Source organism: Notothenia coriiceps, unplaced genomic scaffold (genome assembly GCF_000735185.1).
Source record: "Notothenia coriiceps isolate Sejong01 unplaced genomic scaffold, NC01 NC01_scaffold00007711, whole genome shotgun sequence".
Classification (NCBI taxonomy): Eukaryota; Metazoa; Chordata; class Actinopteri; order Perciformes; family Nototheniidae; genus Notothenia; species Notothenia coriiceps.
In genome coordinates this window covers 4,461-25,343 of record NW_011340412.1, presented here as the reverse complement: position 1 = coordinate 25,343, position 20,883 = coordinate 4,461, and the positions used below count along the sequence as shown (strand labels likewise).

Here is a 20,883-nt window from a genome sequence, read left to right as displayed (position 1 = left end):
CTGATTTTTTCTGAGTGACTAGACAGGATGTCCTGCTATCACCCTGAAGTGAAATGAGTCTTTGATACTGGACAGTTTTTGTTTTATTCTCATCTAAACACAGAGGGATGATTTTTTTTTACTCTACCGTAATGCATAGGATATTCGCGCACCGCAATATCACGTGAGGGCTGGCTTGACTAGGTTTTCCCGAGTGGAGGCTGGCTTGACCGCAGTTAGTTTATCATACTCAGCCCGACTCAGCCTGGTTGTTCCTGGCCCTAAAACCACGATTTTATGGGGCCATTACATCACCAGAAGTCCCAATTTAAGGGGTCATTTCTCCCAAAAAAAAATGTTTTACTCACTATATCAACAGCCCCACCAAAAATATTTTCCACCAGCCGCCACTATGTCAGACCATGAAAATAAAAAATGCAAAGAATGTCAGGTTGTATTAGAAATATTTTATTAAATATTTGCAATAAAACTTACATTTAAAAGATTAGAAACATTATAAATCGGCAACATTGTGGTTTATGAAATAGATATACACATAATATTAAACATGAAAGAAAAAACTCCTGCTGTTATGTTGATGTGTTTTATGCAGATAGAAAATCAATTCACAGCTGTAACAATGAAATGCTATACAACATGAGAAGGGAACTTGTGAAAGGGAACAATCACATCACTAACCTTCGGGGATTTCCTAAAAGTCTATAACGAAATGTGTAATATACCAAGCCATAGGAGGTAAGATGGAATGAGCTTGCTGTTATTTTGTTTTTAATTTATAAAATTCAGAACAAAGACAACAAGGAAAAAGGTGGGAAATTCTAATGATATCTACCAATAAAACACCAGGCAGTGCACAAGGAGGCACAACTCATGTGTAAAAATCACGCTTAAAATCTGTTTCTTGTGCAGCACATAATGTTCTCCATCAAAACACGCTAAAACCACAGAATAAAAACAAAACAAAAATAAAACCTATATTTACATTTTAAAACATTTCATCAACCCCACCCTCATAAAATCACAGTGGACATAAAATTGTGTTGCAATTGCTCTTCAAGCAAACAGTGATTTTTCAACTGCAGCTGCGACAGGGAGTCAACGCCACTACACCAGAGTGGTGAAGCAAAGATCCACACTGTGCCCCCTGTCATCAGTCCGTGTTCATGTCAATATGGCCTTGTTTCGCCATTTTGAATCCATCTACACTCCTGTCTTTTCTTTGATCCAGCCACGGAATTTGGTGACTGTTGTGTAGATGCCAGGTTTGTTCCTGCGGGCACAGCCGTCCCCCCAGCTCACCACCCCCGCCAGGAAATTGCGACTGCCGGACGGACTGGTCAGAGGGCCGCCAGAGTCTCCCTAACAGAGACAAATGGGTACATGTGTTAGGAAAGTAAACCGGGCATCATGTATATTTTTCACATCTTTTCTTGTCTCTGCTTTATTCCCCAAATTTCTCCTCCTACACCTTATCTTTAACTTCTTCATTTTATTTTTTCAGACAAGACAATGCAAATGCTTTTATCAACACTCTTACCAATATCCTTAATCAGCACAGTATAACTAGCTAATTTCTAGCTAAATTTGCCTATCAATAAAATATTTGTGTCCCTTGTTTTAAGGGAATTGTGTGAGATGGCTGTTTTTCGGAGAGAAAGAAAGCAGGGCAGCTTGGGGTTGAAGTGCCTTTTATTACCTGACAAGCATCGACTCCTCCGGTCAGCACTCCGGCACAAAACATCCGAGACGTGATCTGCCCTGCCATCAGGTCGTTACACACCGAGTGGTTGATGATGCGGACCTGGGCTTTTTGGAGAATTGTTGCAGCGGATCCTGAAGCACAAACGCACACAAGAGGACACCATTACGTTTATGTTAATCTCCAACTGTCATTTCATCAGCTCGAAGCTCTAAAAGTAATTAGTCAGACCCTCATCAGAGAAAAAAGCTATTTTTCTATTGAAAGGACCTCAGTAAAATTGTATTGTGTGTATTAGCAACTACATGATGATATGTAGGCAAATATGTAGCAACTATAATTAAAACATATTACCATATAATGAAATACTGGACCAATTGCTAAAAAGTGCTGTGCCAATTAGTGACGTAGAAACAAACATATGGGTAAATAGTTTGGAAAATTAAGGTTAAAAAAGTTGGGTCCTTAGCAAAATAATGTTTCAGTCTTTACCTAAATCAAAATGAAAGGGTTATCTCTGAAAAAGTGAAAACTCACCTCCTTCTCGAGTGGCGCCCCATCCGGTGATCCACACAGTGTTACCCGTTGGAAAATCGTGTGTGGAAGACGGCAGGCAGATGGGCTGGATGTAATCGGAAAAGGTGACAGGACTGTCCAGCTCCATCAGGGCGATGTCGTTGTCGAAGGTGTATTCGTTGTAGTTGGGGTGGGGTATGATCTGCTTCAGGTTCTTCTTCACCACAGAACTGCCAATCTTCCGCTGGGTGTGAAGGCCGAGGTACACCTCCCAAGTGCCGGGCTGGGAGTATCTGAGGAAACACACAAGGACAGATCGATAAGGTCATTCTCATTGTAGGATCATTATTAATCAAGCACATCATGTGGCAAAAGCATCTCTCTTAGAAGATATGTTTAAAACATGTTTTACTGCGTTAGGGGGAACACTAAAACTTCTAAAACACTGAGGGCCGGTAAAGGTTTCATGCCAGTAAATGATTCACGCACACACCCAAGCATTAAGTTGTGAGTAATAACACAGAGCTCTTAGTTCCGCTTTGCATGTGGCAAACTGTTTACAGTGTATTTAAAAGTCAAACCACTGAATTGCGTAAGATATTTTGTTCTCAATTCAAAGAATTTAAAAGCAGTTGAGGCATTTCAAAGAACTATGGAGTATCACACCCATTGTTTTTGTGTAAACACTCTTGAACTGTATTCTGCAATGTCTTAAAAATAATGTTACCAGTGATATAATAAAAATGATAGAAGACTTTAAATAATTCTAAAGAGTGCTATTTATATATATTTATTGTTTTGCCCTTTAAAAAAAAAAATCGTGTTTCTGTATGTATATAATACACACACATATTAATATATTTTTAATATTTTGTTTATCTTTGGGGCGGTGGGAAACGGCATTTCGGTCTCCCTGTTTATACAACACTCAGAGATATTGATAATGAAGTTAACATTGACTTTAAATGGCATTCTGTATTTGCACTTATTTATTTTTGTCTAAGTGCATGTGCTAAATATGTGCTATTCAAAAATGTAATCATCACCAGTCGGAAGTTCCACCAGGTGGAGAGCTGCAAATCAATCTCTCCACCTTACCTAATTAAAAGCTAAAATAATTGTCACATTTTCAGAAAAGGTTTCTAGTTAGGAGTAAGAACTAGAAGCAAAATGCTACCTTGTCGTGCCGTCATCCTGCACGCAGTGGGCCGCAGTGACCAGCCAGCGTGAACTGATGATGGTCGCTCCGCACGCGTGACCGTAATTCTTGATGTGCAGGCTGACCTGCCAGGGATACTCCCCTTCCTCTGTGTCCTGACCGCCCACGATACGCGACGTCTTGAACTTACTCCTCCCGCAGTCTGCAAAGTAAACAATCAGTCACCGGGCTGACATGTGGCAACTCGTTGTTGTAGTGCCCTGAAGCGGAAGTTTACTTCTGTTTTGTCATGCAAACTAATCAATGCAGGTTTTGATAACAACAAGTCATTTAATCTGACCAACCAAACTGAGGTTTTGATTGAGACATACCGCAGTTCTCCTCGTCCGATCCGTCTTCGCAGTCTGCTGTCCCGTCACATTCTGGGTTCACTTTACTGATGCATTTATTGTTTTTACATTTATATGTGAGTTCAGTGCAGCGACTGTCAGTACCTGCAGAGAGAGAAGGAAAGACAAATCCAGTTCAAATTATGAAACTTCTTAACGTGCAAACATTTTAAACTCACACAATAACTAATTAGGCGCGGGGCATTTCTAAGCAGTTGGAAAAAAAATCACAATAACCAATCAGAGCAGACCGGGCTCTGGTTTGAGACAGAGGGTGAAAAGAGGTGCTGCAGCACAGGCAGTATGAGAAAAACAAAGACCTTTTTGAACATCAAAGCATGGAGACATGTCCCAGTAGAGGCACACAATACAAATATCAACCTGAAAATGATCATAATAAGGCCCCTTTAAGTCATTAGTAAATGTGCTGTAGAACCAAAGTAGTATGTAAAGATTCCAATAGGACATAAAATACATAAAATAGGTGGCAGTGCTCACGTCCAGTTGCATTTAATTCCTCTAATTTGGAGAAAAACAAGATTTCAAATACATGAGAAAACATTAAATTCAGCTGGTGAAAGTCTTACTTCTGCCACAGTCGAGCTCGTCGGACCCGTCTCCGCAGTCGTCCCTGCCGTCACAGCGATTCTTCTCAGAAACACATTTTTTGTTCCTACATGTTACTTGTCCAGATTTGCACCCGCCTTGGAAAACAGAAGAAACAGAACGGCATTAGAAAACCGACTGAAAGCCTTTCAGTGCATGTGTCAAAATAATTCTCCACCAGCGTCAGCAGGACTCACCACAGCCCAGCTCATCGGTTCCGTCTCCACAGTCATTCACGCCGTCACATTTCCAGAACATGGGCTTACACAGGCCATTTTGACATTGGATATCCTTTGCATTGCACTCTGGAGAAAAACACATTGATATAGAATGTAATTCGACTTCTAACTTTGATTACTCTTTTGGAGTATAATCTGAGTAAATAGTACTTACTGCAATTCAGTTCATCACTCATGTCCCCGCAGTCATTCCAGCCGTCACACTTGAGCTCTGTTTTGATGCAGCGCTGGTTTCTGCACATGAACTGCTTTGGACAAGCTGTGGACGACAGGGTAAACATGAGCTATACTGGCATTTTGTCAATAATTAATCGTTATCTGGGAGAAACTGAGTGCCTTACGGTCTTTGACGTCGATGGCCTCATAGGTGGCTTCGAAACCTCGGTCCACATACGAGTTGTCGGAGAAGAACACCACGTTCATGATGTTGGTGGTGCTGGTTTCTGTCGTTGATTCCGGTTGTTCTCCGCAGAGCCTGAGGAAGAGACGCACAAGTAGTGACATGTCTGATCTGCTGTGTAATACAATGTGATTTTAAGACATACACGCACTGACTCACTTTTTTCCATCGACCTCCACGTAGTCTTTGCGACAGTCTTTACTTTTTTCTTCCCCTGGCTCAGACAAGAGGAACCTTTTGAACGTCAACTTCACCGCCTTACCAGCAGGGACCTTCACAATTGACAGAGATGAATAGAAACAAATTTAAAATGTTGACATGTGACCCGAAAACCTGTGTGATCTGACTGTGTAACAGATGTCTCACCGTGATGGACCACTGACATGAGGTCTGAGTAGGATAGTAATTTGGGAAGTTGGGAGAAGAAAAGGTGCCCTTTTCACCCGTCAGATGCCCACCGCATGTTGTACCTTTAAACATGATGTTAAAAAGTATGTTAATACATTTCTGGCAGTGTTGGCTCAGAGCTAACGGTGCTAGTGTCGGTGACAGTGCCTGCAAACATATCAACTCCACTGCTGAATGACATTTCTACGCTTTAGCCTGCGTTTTTTGTCTTTTGATGTTTGTTTGTTTTGTAAGGGAGCTGTATGCATGTTCTTTTCTTGTGTTGTATCAGTTTATCATGCCATACTGTTCTGGGTTTATGTCTAAATGAGTGAATCACACATTTGATCATTAAAAAATGCACATGTTATTGTAAACATTTGCAAAAAGGCTAATCCATTCCGTAAATGTAATATGTCCTTGAATGTCGAGATAAAAAAATAATTCAAAAGAGAGTGTAACAGAATCAAAAGATCTCCAGTTTAAAAGGACAGAGTTTATGCAACAACAAGTGATGCCCAAAACGGATCCTGAACGACACAGAATATAATTTGGAAATATACTACATGGCCCCATAGTGAAAGTTCACAGAAGATAAACATCATTAAAGCTGAAGGTATATAGTTAACTAAAAGACGGTATATGTGTGGGTTAATGAGACTGAATTGATAGAACATGTAGTTCCTACCTTTACTTCCACGTTTGACTTGTGAGACTTTTGCTCTGAATCCAGGGTAGTTCTTCTTGTCGTTGGAGGCCATCGTCACCAGCATGACATTCCCAGAAGACAGAAAGGTCAATGGTTCACTGGGAGAGTAGTACCCGCACATCCTGTAGGAGAAAAACAACCTTATTAAATGCACTGCTCACCGATGTGATGGTTAGAATCAATTTTTTTTCAAATAGCCTGTTGATTATACATCAACTAATTCCACAACAACGTATTGTCATTGGATCCACCACCCATTAGGTTTTTGCTGCATGTAAAGAACTAACATTTATGGATTTAATCTTTGACCGAAACACAGCACATCATAATACACTCCTACAATGCTGATTCCTTTTTCTTATAAATCAAGAGGGATTTTACCTCTCAAACAGTTGTATCTGAATTGGTCCCAGATGTAGACTTAACTACCATTGCTAGTGCTACTTGTCTGGCATGTAACTTAACACAGGCATTGTGCAGTATAAGAGTCCACCAGAGTTACAGAGACTGGCCAGCAGAGGGCTAACTTACAGTTCTCTTTATCCAAAGTATGAACAATCTGGCTCTGCATGAAAATAAGTGCAGAAGGCATTCAAGTTATTTCTCAGCTTGAATCGGTATTTAAATAACTCACTCTTCCATAACGCGGCTCTCAATAGCCACCAGGGAGTCGTAGATCTTGACAAAGTCATTCTTGCAGTTTTCTTCCAGATTCATCGTATCGAATTCAAGCTTGATGACGTAGTTGGGGTCTGCTCTCAGCTGCCACTGGATGAAGGTGTTGGGGGGGTACGGACTGTTAGGGAAGCCAGGGGACTGGATCTGCCCCTCTTGATTGGACTTTGTGTGTTCTGCATACTTGAAAAATTCTGAGAGCAAAACAATGACTTTTAGTGTTCACATTTAACTTTCACGGCACAGCAGTTAAACTACATGCTTGAATAACTGCGTTGATCTGCACTAAAGTACATTAGATGTTCTGGATATGATGAAACACAGAAAGTCAATGAGTCACAATGATTAATTTGCAAACATAAAGACTACAAATTGCCTTTATTAAGAATCACTAAGGAAAACAACAACAAACGTGCACATATAAATATGGCTAGAGTGCATGACTATCACAAAATGGTATAACATGTTAACATATTTTTAAAAGATGGATAGATAGTTGTGAACTATATGTCAAACATGACTCCTGTTTCCCATTTAGACAGATGAGTTGTCAAAGGCAACTGTACTAAAATAAATGATGAATGAAAATTGAGCACTTACTGCTGAATGACGTTGATAACAGACGATCATCGAGGGCTGTGAGAGGAAACACAAGACAGATCACTTAGAGTGGGATATTGACAGCAAAACAGAGAGTAGGTCCACACCCAGAGAGAACTTGGCCTTCTAACACAAACCACAAGCACAACAGCATCATGGAGGATGGAGTGAGTCACGTGTGGCATGAAGCTGCTTTGACTGTACCTGAAGACACCACGTCCGCCACCACCAGAGAGTTGCTGGGTCGTTTCCCGGAGCGCTGAAGGTTCTCCACCAGCTTATCCATTGTAGCCATGGCGTGGTCCACAGACGCCTCCTGGCCTGCAGGAACTTTGAACTCTGACAGGTAGTAGGCAATAACACTGCCTTCACTGAGAGCAAAGAGGCAACAATTAGACAGTGTGGGGGTGGAGTAAAGTTAAGGGGGTCCTATTATGCTTTTTGGTCATTGACAGTGAAACACTCCCCCCTGCCTGAAACGCCTCCATTGGACTCCTTTGTGTACTTATTTGACATGGTGACAATATGGTGACACGACAACACTATGCAACACTTGCATTTCTTTTGGCTAGCGCTCCAACACATTGTACGTTATAAGCTAAGGGGTGAGACATCTCTAAGAAGTTTAACAATCACAACAGAAATGGTCAGAGCAGACTGGGCTCTGGTTTCAGACAGAGGGTGAAAAGAGGTGCTGCAGCACAGGCAGAGCGAGAAAAATAAAGAGCTTTTTGGACATTAAAGCATGGAAACAGTAGAGGAACAAAATAAAAATATGAAACAGAAAATCTTCATAATATGGGCCCTTTAATCAATAATTGGAATATCTTCACACTTATTAAACGATTAAAAAAAAAAAACTACATGATTTGTTTTTTTTACATGTTTTTTTATTGGTACTACAGCTTTATGGCGAAATTGCCCTCTGGGAATATGGAGCAGACTGAAACAATTTTGAACTGAATTGATAAGAAAACATTTTCGCCATGGAAATCTTCTTAAAAGCAACATCACTGGCATTCAAAAGCGGTTGCATAATGTACATTCCTCTGAACTGGTCATTTCAATAACAGAAAAGGCTTAGAGACTGGTGTGTTTAAATGTTGGTGCTATTAGATCTGCATGCATGCACACTAAAAACAAACACTGGTTCTCAAATGTCAACTTAATCCGTTTGTGAGATCCTCTGGTAAGCAACACACAGATACCAGAAGAGGAAACATGAGGCTCTTGGTAGAGCTAATAATAAAAAGTCTGGTCTGTACCTGAAAGCTTGAATGTTGGATCCAACGTAGTATTTTGACAACTTTGGACTTTTGGAATAGATGGATTTAAGCTGAAAGAGACCAAAATGACAACGGAACATTAATAAATGCTGCTTGAAAACAACAGGAAAATTACTTTAGAAACACAGATTAATTGAAATGTTAGCTCGAGCAGCAGTCTCACCTGTGAGGCCACCTGTTTCGCCAGTGCTTTGAACTCGGAGCTGTTGGAGTTCTCGTAGGCGTCTTCGAACACCTGGTTGGTGATCCGCATGGAGCCGCTGTACATCCTCTTGAGACGCACATCTTTACGGACTGCGGGAGGAAACACACAACACTGATGAAGCACACACCCACGATCTTACACACATTCCCTTTTCTGCTTTTAACTTTATTGTTTCCCCTTGTTTCCTTCGGTGTATTTGTTCCAAGTGACGTTGCTTTAATCTCTCCTTCTAATTTTCCAAACAATCACGAGACAGAATGCTTTAAGCTCTAACTTGCCTATGAACGTTTCATTATATATCAAAAATTTGTATGCTTATGCATTTCTGGATATAACAGCAAATACACACATTCGCTTCCTTTTCATACATATAAATATATTACATTATATCTCCAGAATGTTTTTGTTGTATTGGATCTATTTGTTTGTTTATAAAATATCACAATAATTACTGCAGATTTCAATGAAAAACAGAGGAATATAAAGGGGAGGAAAAGAAAGAATTCCTTTAATGTATAATCCTTGAAGAATGTTCTTAGCAATGTGCAAAAAGGACTTTTGAACTATTGTCTCATCATTTACTAAACTTGCTTAAATGAAAGCAATCCGGCACATCCAAGTGCTCTGTAAAAATAACTAAATCACAATACGTCAAAAGCAGGATTATCCAATTCTTTGTGAGACTTCCTTGACTTCTTTATTAACTGGTGTGAGAAGTCAAACCTGCTTCTAAACACCTCAAAAACAAAGGAGATGGAAATTGATTTTAGAATCGCCCAACCCTACTCTTTTATTAAATAGCGAGCCCATTAAATGCGTTACTGAGTACAAGTATCTTGGTGTCGTGCTTGACCACAAGCTCAGATGGGATGTTTGGTCTGAGAAAATAAATGCCAAGTCTCAACAAAGAATGTTTTTTTTACGTAAATGATTGTCTTTTAATGTTGGCAACAGAATGGTTAAGATGTTTTATCATGCTTTTATCGAAAGTGTGCTCTCCTTCGGCATTATGTGCTGGTTCGGGAGGGCCACTGAGGCACAGAAAAAGTCAGTCAGGAGGGCCATAACATTGTCCAGTAAATTGACAGGAATCTCATTTGCTAATTATAGAATGCTATATAAGGACAGAGTTTTAAAATTGCACACAATATTGTGAACCTGAGGCACCCTCTTGCCTTACTTAACTTTCCATCTCAGATATCGTGCCCCTTATTCAAAAAACAAGATCTAGGCTGTCTTTCGTCCCCACAGCATCAAAACTCCTGAATCAATGATGCTTAGGACGCACTGTTTACCCAGCTGGTCTGGGTCTGTCCCCCCTATTTCGCAAATGAGGGCCTAGGCCCCTTGTCATGTCTGCCGATATCTGGTTTTCTTATCTCTGCTCGTTTGAATCTGTGTCTATGTTGTTGTCAGTGACGTATGTCTTATCTTTTTAAATGCCTTTGTGATGCAACCCATTTTCCCCGCGGGGACAAATAAACAAATACTACTACTATACTATACTACTACAATGTTACACCCTTTTTTTATTTACTGCTTGCTATTGTGTTTTATCAATCAAATCAAATATTAAGGAAGGAGATCTTACAGTGGAAATGCCAGACCAGCAGTCCGGTCATAAGCGCGATAACGGCTGCAAAGATCAGCACACCGATCACAGCCCCGACCTTCCCCGGACCCTTTTTCTTCTCAAGCTTCTTGTTATCCGATGCTGGCAGGAACTGGACCGAGGTGTCCCAGTCTTTGTCCTGCAAGACACACAGACAATTGTTTAGGTGAATGAATGGTCAATAGATATAACTCAATGGCCTATTAAAAAATAAAAACCTCATAGTGATAACGACCACCATTTCACAGGAGTGTGAATACATTTCTTGACGAACGGTTGTGAAAGTGTTTCCCCAAGGATGTTCATTGAGTGACATTGTAAAATGTTAAGAACACAATAGAAGCCGCTGTGTTTTCTTTGCCCAAGTAGATAATCAACTGAAGATAGGTGACAGCAGCAGACAGCATGTAGGTACTTGATTATTTGAGGAATGTGGTGATTTATAGAACCAGATAACTATGCTATGAAATATGACTTAATGCATACATGTTTAATTGGAATAAGCCCCATAAAACACAGAAAGGACAGTTTCTGAGTCTTCTGCTGTTACTGATTTAGAAGAAAACTTGGTGCATGAGTCACGGCCCTATGGTTAACCTAAAGAGGTGAGACGGAGGGGGGAGGAGTACAAAGGTTTCACCATGCAGAATCCTGTCAAACCTGTTGGGAGCAAGGCACTCGCAGACCTGAAGAGGAATGCAACACGTTTCTGTGCATGCTCACTGCACTGCAGTGGTGATTTAAAAAGGTAGCTGAAAACAGGGAAGCTTCACAAACAAACAAAATATCAGTTTAAAACATGTGCGCTGTTTAAAGATAGTAAAAAAAAAGATACCCATGACTCTGATTTAGATGGTGCTCACTGGACGATCGGCTGCAGCGTCAAACCACAACTCCTTAACTGTTTTTATGAAACAACAAACTATTTGTTTACGCCTGTGTAAACTTGATACTCCGGCTGGATGAGTAGGATTGATTGTACTGCACCTATGAGGGCAAGTGTTTATTTCTAAAAAAACAAGTTTGACATATGTCATAATAAAATCCCAGTTAAAATGCTCATTACAGAGATTGTTGAATGCAGTGCTCTGTTTTGTTTGTTAACAACATAGAGATCACACATTTACTGCCCGAGGTTTTTTCTTTGATTATCTTACAAGCTACAGAATAAAAATAAAATAGTCTTAACTAAGAAACAGAGAGAACGTGTTAGAACACCCAGTCTCTTAAAACAAAGATTTCACCAAGCTACTTAATAAAGATTTCCAGGCTGCAATTCCTTTTTGAAAATAACCCAACTGTCTAATTTAATAAGGCCTCAAATGTAGGGGTACATTTTGTTTTAGCTTGTAAACAGTTTCATGTTTCTAATTAATGTAAGTCTAGTAACAAAAGACCAGATATATTCCTTCAAAAATGTAAATACCTGAATTATCTGCTTTACATAAAATATACTCATGTTCTTGTGAAAGTATGATTCAATTCATGTGAATCAGAACATATTAGAAATGTAATTGAGTTATTACCCAGCCTCACTGTCAATGACCAGAACATGCGTACTGAAGACTACTCAGATCTGTGTACTTCTTTCTGTGAATGAAGGGCATAACGCTGTGTGTTTAGCACCATACTGGGATGTTAAGGAGTGATATTAGACCAGCTGTTAGTGTATGGAAGAGAAGGACTGCAGTGAACAAGTCACAACAGGGCGGAGGAACCCGGAGGAATTCAGGCGTAAATGGCTGACTTTCGCTTAGGAAGATGAACAGAGATGAATCGCCATTTTAACCAACATTTTGAAGCGGTTTCATTTACTGTATGCAGCAGGGAAGAAGATGCCTCTATACGCTTTTTCAATGTGCTAACTTCTTGGAAATGTGTCAGCGGGATCATCAAAAAACCTGCAACCTTTTCAAGGAAGTTTGTGTGCCAAAGAGCATGACACCCAAGACGTTATTATAGCATTTCTATGTTTTCTCATGAACTACTGCTCTTACTTGAATGACAAAAGAATAATTCTGACACATATCTTATATCTGTTTATCACAATGAGATTCATTCTTATTCAGATGCAGATCAGAGATTTTCTCGCATGAAAATAACACATTGCGCAGCCCAAGTAGAGCTATGTATCATCATACATCTAAATAGAGGAAAAATGTGGGCTTTTTAGTAATCTTTTTCTACATGGGAATAATAACACATGTAAAACTTCTGAAAGCAGGACTGCTGGATTTCTTTTTCATCTGGTAACATGTTTGTCTTTAGGCTTAACAGTGTTTTTGAGGTAAAACAAACAGGTAGGGTTTAATACAGTGACATCCTTTCAAAGTGTTGCACTGTATGCATGTGTGGAATGAAAACACAAGTGACCTACTACTTCATGTGTGACAGGTTTGCTATGGGAAGGTTCATAGCTCAAAATAACTTTATCTTGAACTCTGCATCACTTCCCAAGATTGATATATAGATAGGAAATTATTTTGTTACAGCAGTAATGTGTTCAGGCATTCCAATATTTAAGAGGTGAATTAAAAAAGTATTACAGCAAATCTATACATATACATACGGTACAAAAGACATGTTATATCACAAGAATACACCATATAACATATTCTGGATGAATTGGAATGTTCTATCAAATACCAATATACAAAAGCAACAGAAATATAAACATAAACTACAGTAGAAGAAACATACAGCTCTTGAAAAAATCAAGAGACCACTTCGATTCAGTTTATCTGGTTTTACTATTCATAGTTACGTTTTGAGTAAACAATAAACTACTGACAACATTTGTGTTGGAATGAAGAGATTGAGATTCAAGAATAATGTTGAGTGGTCTCTTGATTTTTTTCAGAGCTGTATATTCATAGTATTTAAATTACAGTTGAGCAAGACAGCTGTTGTGCACCAAATGTTACCAAAAGGTGTAACTAAAGGTTATACCCAAAATATGTTTAAAAAACACATACAAAATGTACAATATAAGGTAAAACATTAAAAAGTTGCATGCCTGTGTGTTTCTTACCGACTTTGGGGTGTATCTCGGTCCACTATCCATGTAGTCCATTAGGAGTGAACACCTGGACTAACTGCTCAAATAAAATAAAACGACCTTACAGTTCCTGAACTATTTACTATCTCCTTAAATTATCCTTTTCTTGTTGCTTTCTTGAACTGAAGGTGGTTTCCGAGGTGAACCTGCAGGCCCAGTCACCAAGAGACGACTCAACGAATTCAACCTGCTGCGAGCAACACTAAATACATATAAGCTACGTAACAGAGACACAGGTTACCACGATGAAATGTAAGGTGGTCTCTTTAAAAAGAAAAAGCTCCTCTCGGGTGGAGATGTTCACAAACGTCCTTGTGGTCTGAATATGTCGGTATGCGACGGAGGGAAACTAGACGACACACAATAAAATGTTTTTCCGGGAGCTTCGGGTTTCTGCGGGCGTGTCCCCGCACCTGCAGCGACTTCCTGTTTACCTGCCACAGGTAGGACAAGTGTGTTTTTGTTTCTACAGTTCAAAAGCAACTACACATTGTACTTAAGTGGGCTAATGTGTATAAGTTGTTGTATTTACATTTAAATTCAAACACTGTATCTATTTTTAAAAAATTGATATGGGGAAGTTTTCATGTGGTCTATTTTTAGTATCAGTCATGTGATTTTGTCGCGCGTCTGCCTTCTGTTTTTGTGCAATGATGACTCACTTTTGAATAACCAGATTATTTTTTCCATTCACGATGAGCCATAAATTTCATGTTGAGTAAACAGAACCCCCGAATTCCGCCTAACCTGTCAAAAATACAATTTTACAAGTTCTTGTTCAGACTATATGAATCCCCTGGGCCCAGGAGTTCAACATTTTTAATCTCAATCAGATCCGATCAGATTTTGAAATCCTATTTTTTGTGATCCAGGATCAGACAAATCGGCCAGATTTTGTCCCTGGAGTTCAAAGCAATTCAGGATAGGTTCAGCCTGATCCAGATTACGATTTTTCAAGATGACTAGATCCTGAATATCAGTGCTTTAATCCTACCGATCGCCATCTAGTGGATATGAAAAATAATACAAGGAAGACAAGAGACCACATTGCAGAGACATCTATAATGTCTAATTATATTTTTTTATTTGAAAGGTGATGACAGATGACGGACTTTTTTTTTGTTGAAGATATTTTTACTTTAATCTAAATTACATTTTTGATTGACAATCTTTGCTGTTACACTTTTATGAGCATCAACATTTATGTCATCAACATTTGGTTGAAAAACAAATAGGCCACCACAAACGTGAGCAAAAATGGGAAAAATAAAATGTATTTCCCATGAAGGCTAAAAAGTGTGTATTATTTCAGTTAACAAACTTTGCAATCTTATTTAAATTGAAACATATTTTAAAATAAATTGTACAGTACATTTTGCTCTGGTAATCCACTGGAAATCCACCCCTCTGGTGGGATCAGGGTAATCCAGTTTTTTGGGATCAAACTGATCCCAATCCTGTGTTGTAGGTTTGAACTACCCGTTTTGAAGATTTGATCCAGATTAAAGCTTGGATTGGATTTCCTGATCTGATCGGATATCAAAGTGATCCTAATCCTGTTTTTTGGTTTTGAACTCCCCAAAATCCAAATCTGATTTGATCAGATAGGGATTACAAGTTTTGAACTCCTGGGCCCTGAACATAGGCGGATTGATTCAACCAGGTGGGGGAAGTACTCAGATATTGTACTTAAGTAAAAGTAGAAGTACCAGAGTGTAGGAATACTCTGTGAGTAAAAGTCCTGCATTCAAAATGTTACTCAAAAAGTACAAAAGTATTCTAAATATACTTAAAGTACCAACAGTAAAAGTACTCATTATGCAGATTGGCCCATTTCAGAATAATATTTATATGTTTTGATTATAATTATTGATGCATTAAACTAATTGTTATCAAAGCTGGTAAAGCTGCAGCTAGTTTGAATGATTTTGTATACTGTAAGGTAGATCTGTAAAGTAACTAAACGTATTCAATAAATGTAGTGGAGTAAAAGTAGACGATTTACTGATTTAATTGTACTGGAGTATTAGTACAAAGTACCATAACATGGAAATACTCAAGTAATACAAGTATCTCAAAATTGTACTTGAGTAAATGTTACTTCCCATCGTTGGGCCTCTATACTTATTTTGTACAATATATGGCACTCCAATAAAGAGTATTTTGAGTAAAATAAAAACAATACTTACTACAATTTTAATGCAAACACACATGCAGTTAAAATAATGAAACGATTACTTGTAAGTAAATAAACAGTACACTAATTAAAAACTGTTTTGATAATCATTAGTCATAAAAATGACTCCAGATCCTTGAATGCGAATTGCCTTGTTCGATACTTGATGCATATTTCACGGTTTTGGGATTGTCCAGCTACAACTTTTTTTAATATAAATATGTCAAATTGTACAATTAATTAAAGAAATTGACAATGTAATTAAATGTTATGCAAATGTTCTTCAGCCCTAAATTAATGTGTACCTTCATTTGTCTTGGCCCATTAAATAATACAATAATTGAACATTTTGAAAATTCTATCAATCCATCAATGAAAAGACGACACGTTCATATGGAAGTTGTGAGTTTATTGATGTGTATCCCCCCTGTAACCATAAGTCTGTTTCCATTGGTGTCAATCACATTTATTTTTAAAATCACTAATATACACATTAGTTCCCAGTCCCTTCCCACAATCAAGCAGGCAGTTACAAGATTGAAGCCGTTTGGGTGCATAGTGAGACAGTCACATACAGAGATACTGTCACAGGAAGAGGAAAAAATAGAAAACAAGAAAACAAACTTAAAAATATATATCATATCATTTCATATAAGAACAATGCACACCACAGGTAATTCTCTGGAAAAAATCCATGATTTCAACATCAACTATACAGGCATACAGAGACAATACTAAGAGAGAGAGAAAAGAGGACTCTAGGATTCAGTTTACTTGTTTGTGTCATTCTCTACCTGTAAAAACACACAAGTTAGCCTTTTTATTTTGTTTGTAAAAACCAGCTCTCCAAGCCTTGTCTTTCTGTGTGTCTCTGTCTGCCTGCCCAGCCTCCAGCTCCAAGTTGTCTTCAATTGGCTTTGATCCAGGGCCGGCACAAGCTTTTCTGTATACCCACACATCTGAACATCTAGATTGTTTAAGTCCCCAACATATTAAATAAACTATCCACCAGAATGATTTTCTAACAATCCCCAAATTTGTATATTCAGGGTCAGAAAACTTTGTATAAGCTACATTCTCTCTCATTGGGGGCCCCCTGGTGGCAGATGGGCCCTCTCTATGGTGCTCCTTGTATTGTTAGTGCCCCTACACCGGCCCTGTGTTGATCTATCAGACTGTTACGCTTTATGACCAGCAAAGCCAACAGCTGCTCCAAAATGTGTGTGTACATCATACCTAAATTAGTTTTTTAAGTCATTTTTCTGGTGCTTGGTTTTTGCTACAGATAATTTGTGCAAAAAACAAAAACAAACAAATGTCATCGCCCGCTGTCACTAAATCAAAGCCACATAGTATGGAAAAAAAAGCTTCCAGGATACATTCAACTATGTAACACATGTCAATATTTAATCTACCAATGTTTGCTGTTTCCCTATTGATAAATGGTTGTGTTTGTGTGTTTGTAGGGGGGGGAATGTTATCACATTCACTTAGTAAGGGTTTAGAGTAGGTTTTGTGTGATGTGTTTGAGCTGGGGGTCTGTGCACACCTCCCCGACTCTTTCTCACAGTGTGCCTGCAAACACGACTCATGACCGCTAAGCTAAGAACCCCAAACTGACTCTTCCCTGGGAAAACAAAAGGTGAATTAAAAACATCTATTCTTATATATATATATATTTAAACTGTATATGTATATTTTGTCTGTTATCATAACAAAGAACGGAAAGTAAATAATTCATGATTTCATTTTTTTTCTCATTTGTTGTTTCACTATACATTTTAATCGGTACAAAGAACCTTCATATACAGGCAATCTATTGAGAGGAAAAAAGAAACAAAATAAAAACACCAATTCTTTTTTGAGAGAAACCATCAGAAACAGCATGAAGGACACCTGCATGATGAAAATTAGTACTGTAGTGTCTGGTATGCCGGTTCGATGATGGCCACTCAAATACATTTAAATGTTGTTTGATTTGCCTTTTACTTAAAAAAAAAATAAAGAAATAAAACGTCTGAAGAATTGCTATACATCTTGATCTGAAGAGAGTTGTATTGATAATTACAGAGAAATCTGCAGAATTACATTTTCCGTAATGCAAAAATGGCAGATACATCACCTTTTGAAAAGAAATATGATCAAAAAGAGCTCTATAGTACAATAGTAGCAGTAGTAGCAATATTTAAGGATTGTTTCGAACAAACCAGTAAATGGAGTTTGGATGTACGCAAATGATTTTAACAATAGCATATGTTATTGGTCAGTAGTATGTTCCCCCTCTGTGACTCCACAGCGCCCCCTGTAGGCTCTTGTTAGATCTGCATCTGCTCCAGGTATTTGTAGGTGGGGTTCTCATAGCCGTGGTTCTGCATCTTGCTGAGGTGGCGTTCCTCTGGTGTCAGCATGGGGTCAACCTGTGAGACAAGCACACTGTTAATGGCTGACCTAAACAGGGGCACCATCACACCATGCCATTTTTTAAAAAGGGGCCCGATTATGCTATTTCAAATGTTCCCTTTTCCCTGTAATGTGTGATATCGTTTTTTGTGCATGTAAATGCTCTGCAAAGGCTAAAATAGCAACTTCTATTGGCTAGCAGACCTAAACACTGTAGGCTAAGGGGCAAGACATGTCTAAGTGGTTGACTAATCATAACAGAGCCGGCCAGCTGACCAATCAGAGCAGACTTGGTTCTGGTTTTAAGACCGAGGGTAAAAAGAGGTTCAGCACAGGCCATATGAGAAAAATAACATTAACATTTTAACATTAAAGCATGGAAAAATGTCTCAATAGAAACCCAAAATACAAATATGAAGCTGAAAATTAGCATAATATGTCCTCTTTAATTTACAGTCTCTCTGTGCATATTTGTCTTTGTTATATTGTTATCTTTATTTGTTCTTTCCGTTTTAAAATATATAAATATTGTAGGAATTATATAGTTTGAATGAAAGAGTTGACGTAAATGTTCTTAGATAATATTCTTTCATGCTAAAATGTTTATATATTTTTCAATAGGAAAAAAAGTGGTAGTAAAGTATCACTATAATTAATATAGACATTCCAGGAACAGATGAACAAAAGCATGTGTAAGCAAATGTACATTTATGTTAACTCCTGCACTCAAACAAGGTCAGAGTGCACTTACAACATGCTGTGTGGATCGTATGTAAATGCTGCAGGGACAATGATCTAATTTGCTTGACATCGACCCATACCCCCTTTACATAACCCCTGACGATTCTATTGAAATCTGACACCAGGAATAAGACTGATCGCACTTCTTTGAGATCCAGGTAACAGGTGCCTTACCTCCACAATGCCGTGACTGATGGTGCCGTATTGCCTCTTCCTCAAAAGCACCAGACTGATTACAATCACGGTTGCTATGGCCACCGCGATCACCAGCAGGCCGATCAGCGCCGTGCTGCCGAAGCTGAAGTCCTCTCCCAGGGGGCGGTAGGTCTCCTAAGGGGAAACAGGTGGGAGAGCAACAACAATACTGTCAGACACAGCAGAGGTACAAATTAAGACATTGTACACATACTAGTTATCTTGATCAGGTATTTTTTCATATGCTGAATATATTTTCAAATTCTTGTTATCATGCTGCTATATGACCATTTTGAATAAAGCTCCCGCCCTGACACCTCAAAATGTATTTCAAGTCTGACTCTCATATTCATTTTTTCTATTATGACCAATGATCATAAACACATTAATATCCACTTTTACTATTTGTAGTATTGCACAAATTGCACATCTCCATATTATCTTGATTATGATCAAATTATGCTTCAATCTCAAATGGCACTAAAACATCATTGGAATCACTTTACCCTACATTATGTTAAGAAAAAAACGTTTTATTGCATCACACAAAGCACATAATGAGGCATTTTTAAAATCAGGTTTTCTTTTCCATTTTCTTTTATGAAAGCAAGCTAGACAACTTGTGCAAGTAATTCTTGAGGATATCCATAATTATCCCAAAAATGGATATTCCTTATATTCAATTTATTTCAAGGATTTATATATTCTCCTCCCCAGCTGACGCATATTATCTTTTTGTGTTTGCTGCTTATTTTCTAATATGCACAAAGTGGATTTGCAATGCTGCGTAGGTTACTTCAATAGCTACAGTAAATGTATTTCAAATGCACGCCTGTCTTTGTTTACTTTCAGTCCGACTCAAAGAGAAGTTTGATTGTTGCGGTGGGCTCGCACTCCTCGGCCGGATCAATAGTGTTCTTGCTTGAATCTGTGTTTCCAAATATCTACAGCGAAGGCTATGAGTAAACTGTTCTCAGGATCAATAGTCATAATGGAACAAACATAAGAGCAGCTCTACACGTACAATAATTCCCTTTAAAATATAAGCCAATGTAAGACATGACTGACTCGTGATAGTGTGTACACATGCATGAAATGTGTCTTTGTGGAAGATTATTTTCCAATTCAGTATAAACACACAACCACAGTCACCTACACTCACAATGTAATCTGGCACATATGACACAAACTAATCATATGTGAAGCCACTTTTCTTACTGCTCATTCTCACACATAAACCGAGCACACTCAGTTTGTGTGGATTCACATTCATCATAATCACTTGAGATATTCAATGTGTACATTCCAATACAGTCACATGACAAACATGCACTCATGCAGAAATAACCAAAACATATTAGCCTAAACAGAAAGAAAAAGTGGATTTGGGATCTTTTCCAAAGCTGTCTTTTTTTAAATTATTTTTTATTCAGCTGCAGTACCAGTATATTTGCACACTCCCACACTCCCTCCTTCTTTCATCTTCTCCCCACTACAGTTCCCCAGAGAGCCCTGTGGAGGGCACCGCTATACTCACCAGCTCATCATCATGCATAACTCTGACTCTCTCTGCGCTGTAAATCACTTCCTTAACATCCAGAGACTCATCAATCACCTGTCAACACAGACAGGGGAGCCCAGGTTACGCAAAGTGTGTGAGAGATTGTATGTGTGTGAGATAATAGATAGTGAGAGAAAGAGAGGGAGAGATAGGCAGGCGGAGAGCAAGGGGGTGTGAATTTGGAGCGAAGTAAACTGTAGAGATTATCTTTGTTTGTGTGATGATACACTCGGAGCTGTCTTGTACAAACTGGGAGGAGAGAGAGAGGGG

General features: G+C 38.6%; 2 protein-coding genes across 4 annotated transcripts in view; both read right to left on the bottom strand.

Moving 5' to 3' along the window:
- Positions 1-442: 442 nt before the first annotated feature.
- Positions 443-13,941, bottom strand: st14a (ST14 transmembrane serine protease matriptase a). Its single transcript, XM_010769756.1, has 19 exons — positions 13,514-13,941; positions 10,462-10,621; positions 8,829-8,959; positions 8,645-8,715; positions 7,584-7,750; positions 7,380-7,415; positions 6,739-6,973; positions 6,084-6,226; positions 5,375-5,478; positions 5,168-5,280; positions 4,950-5,083; positions 4,763-4,867; positions 4,567-4,674; positions 4,351-4,467; positions 3,746-3,868; positions 3,393-3,576; positions 2,237-2,508; positions 1,697-1,833; positions 443-1,359 (listed from the first exon to the last, which is right to left on the bottom strand). The coding sequence occupies exons 1-19, from the start codon at positions 13,553-13,555 to the stop codon at positions 1,201-1,203; spliced, it is 2,541 nt and encodes an 846-aa protein (XP_010768058.1). The 5' UTR covers positions 13,556-13,941; the 3' UTR covers positions 443-1,200.
- Positions 13,942-16,104: 2,163 nt separating this feature from the next.
- LOC104944246 (amyloid-like protein 2) overlaps positions 16,105-20,883 on the bottom strand; it is an 8,973-nt gene continuing 4,194 nt past the window's right edge. For 2 of the 3 annotated variants that reach the window (XM_010769757.1, XM_010769758.1), the window contains 3 exons: positions 20,590-20,667; positions 19,032-19,187; positions 16,105-18,133 (listed from right to left, as the gene is read on the bottom strand). In XM_010769757.1, coding sequence (XP_010768059.1) covers positions 18,032-18,133; positions 19,032-19,187; positions 20,590-20,667 — 336 coding nt within the window. In that variant the 3' untranslated portion in view covers positions 16,105-18,031. The remainder of the gene's footprint in view (positions 18,134-19,031; positions 19,188-20,589; positions 20,668-20,883) is intronic. The other variant, XM_010769759.1, reaches the window with a different exon arrangement.